This window comes from Propithecus coquereli, unplaced genomic scaffold (assembly GCF_000956105.1).
Source record: "Propithecus coquereli isolate 6110/MARCELLA unplaced genomic scaffold, Pcoq_1.0 Scaffold195, whole genome shotgun sequence".
Lineage (NCBI taxonomy): Eukaryota > Metazoa > Chordata > Mammalia > Primates > Indriidae > Propithecus > Propithecus coquereli.
The window spans coordinates 2,583,602-2,585,509 of record NW_012144411.1 but is presented as its reverse complement, the minus strand read 5'-3'; the positions used below and the strand labels follow the sequence as shown (position 1 = coordinate 2,585,509).

The following is a 1,908-nucleotide window of genomic DNA, read 5'->3' as shown; positions in this document are numbered from 1 at the left end:
CCTCGGCCTCCCAGAGTGCTAGGATTACAGGCGTGAGCCACCGCGCCCGGCCCAGTTTTCATTTCTAATATGATAAAAATTGATAGAACTCATTATAAATAAAAGCTCTTTATTTTTATAATGTAAAAGGATCCTGAGAACAAAAAGTTGGACAACTGCCCCTTTAAAAATATCATCCTATTTGCTCTCCTTCCACTCTCATGACAAATTCTTGGCTCTTTAATAAATTGTGTTATTTATCTTTTATGCCCTAAAAGTTATGATTTTATTTTTATCAAAATTGTTATCCTAAATATTTTTATCAGATGTTCATCATTTTATTCTACACCTAAATAATGTCTAAATGTCTTAATTTACAGATCACAAGCACAAAAAAGCAATATAATATACAGATTTCTCGATTATCAGAAGAACTTTCAGCCCTTCAAATGGTATGTCAGAGGACTATATTAATATTTTTGTCCAAGTATTACTTATTTTGAAGGTTAAGATATATATTATTGGATATTCATGCATTCACAAGATACTTGGTAAATCAGGACCTAGGTTCAGTGCTAGGAAAACAGTGAAAATACAGATGGATGTGTTTTCTACTGTCTTGTAGCTTAGGGTCTAGCAGGAAAGATAGATGGCATTTGTCACACTTTACTGTGATCACCTGTCTTTGACAGAGAACATACAGGGTGCTATTTGAAGCATCCCACTTCAACTCCTACCATATGCTGAGTTCATCTTGGAGAGCAGGGCGAAAGAGAGAAAGTATGTATCACAATGGGAAGGAAGAAACACAGGAAAGCTTCCTAAAGAAAGAGTACTGAAGGATGAATAGGCAAAGAGGACAGAGGAAAAGTGTACTTGTGTGACTAGAGAGGGGATTAGAAATAGAAATATAACCTGAAGATTTAATGTAATGAAATTTAATAACCTTGCTTGCAGGAAAATAAAAGTACAAGAATTTCTAAGAATTGAGAAAATATTTACAATTTCACAAACTGTCATTTTTTCTGTGCTCTTATATTACTTTTAATCTCTATTGTAAAGTTTAGCCATGAATTATGTCTTGTAATAAATATTATGCATCAGTGTATGTTGAGCATATACACACACAATCATGAAAATCTTATTTCTCCAATTAGATAGTAAGCATCTCAAAGTAGAAGAATCTTATGCCTTCCTTTATTTTCTCCATTGCCTAGTACTGTGTTTTGCACAGTATAAATAAATGTTTATTAACCAAATGATATTTAAACACTTTGAAAGAAGGATTACATCTTTTCCACATTCTACAAGCTCTGTAGTGTATGTCATGGGACCTTTATAATTATGTATAGGTCCCGAATGTAGTAGAACAAATAACAGTGTTATTTTTTATGTGTTTATTTAATGTCACTTTTTTTTAATGATGTAGGAACATTTAGTAAAATTAATGGGATGCAGCGTGGCAAATTAGTCCTGTGTAATTGTTGTTATACAGTTTTGCTCCTTTTCTATCACCCTATTATTTTGCTTTCATGGGCTGATTAGCTTTCAAAAGATTCATGTCTTTTTGGAAGAAGAAGAGTAACAGGGTCCTACCCCAGTCCAAGATCATTTAACCAATTGTAAACTCTGCAAGGGCAAGAACATTTGTTCTTTCTGTTTTCTCAAAGGAACAACGACTGGCTAAGACCTGCAGGGATTTTTCAAATAGTTGTTAGCTGTGTAACAACCAGACCTATATATTAAATTCACTTTACAGTAAAAAAAAAATGACAATTTCAGTTTATTACAAAAAAAGTTTATGCTTTATATTAATATTAAAACAGTTCTACTTCATAGCTAAGTGATTTTTCTAAAGATATGAAATATTATCTTATGTCATATTGATTCTATAGGAAAAACTATACTAACTGAAAAGTATTTGAAATA

The 1,908-nt window shown here is 32.0% G+C and overlaps 1 protein-coding gene across 1 annotated transcript in view; it reads left to right on the top strand.

Annotated features, from left to right (window-relative positions):
- Positions 1–1,908, top strand: part of SCLT1 (sodium channel and clathrin linker 1) — a 214,721-nt gene that overhangs the window by 125,309 nt on the left and 87,504 nt on the right. Inside the window, exon 11 of the mRNA XM_012643284.1 lies at positions 360–431. Coding sequence (XP_012498738.1) covers positions 360–431 — 72 coding nt within the window. The remainder of the gene's footprint in view (positions 1–359; positions 432–1,908) is intronic.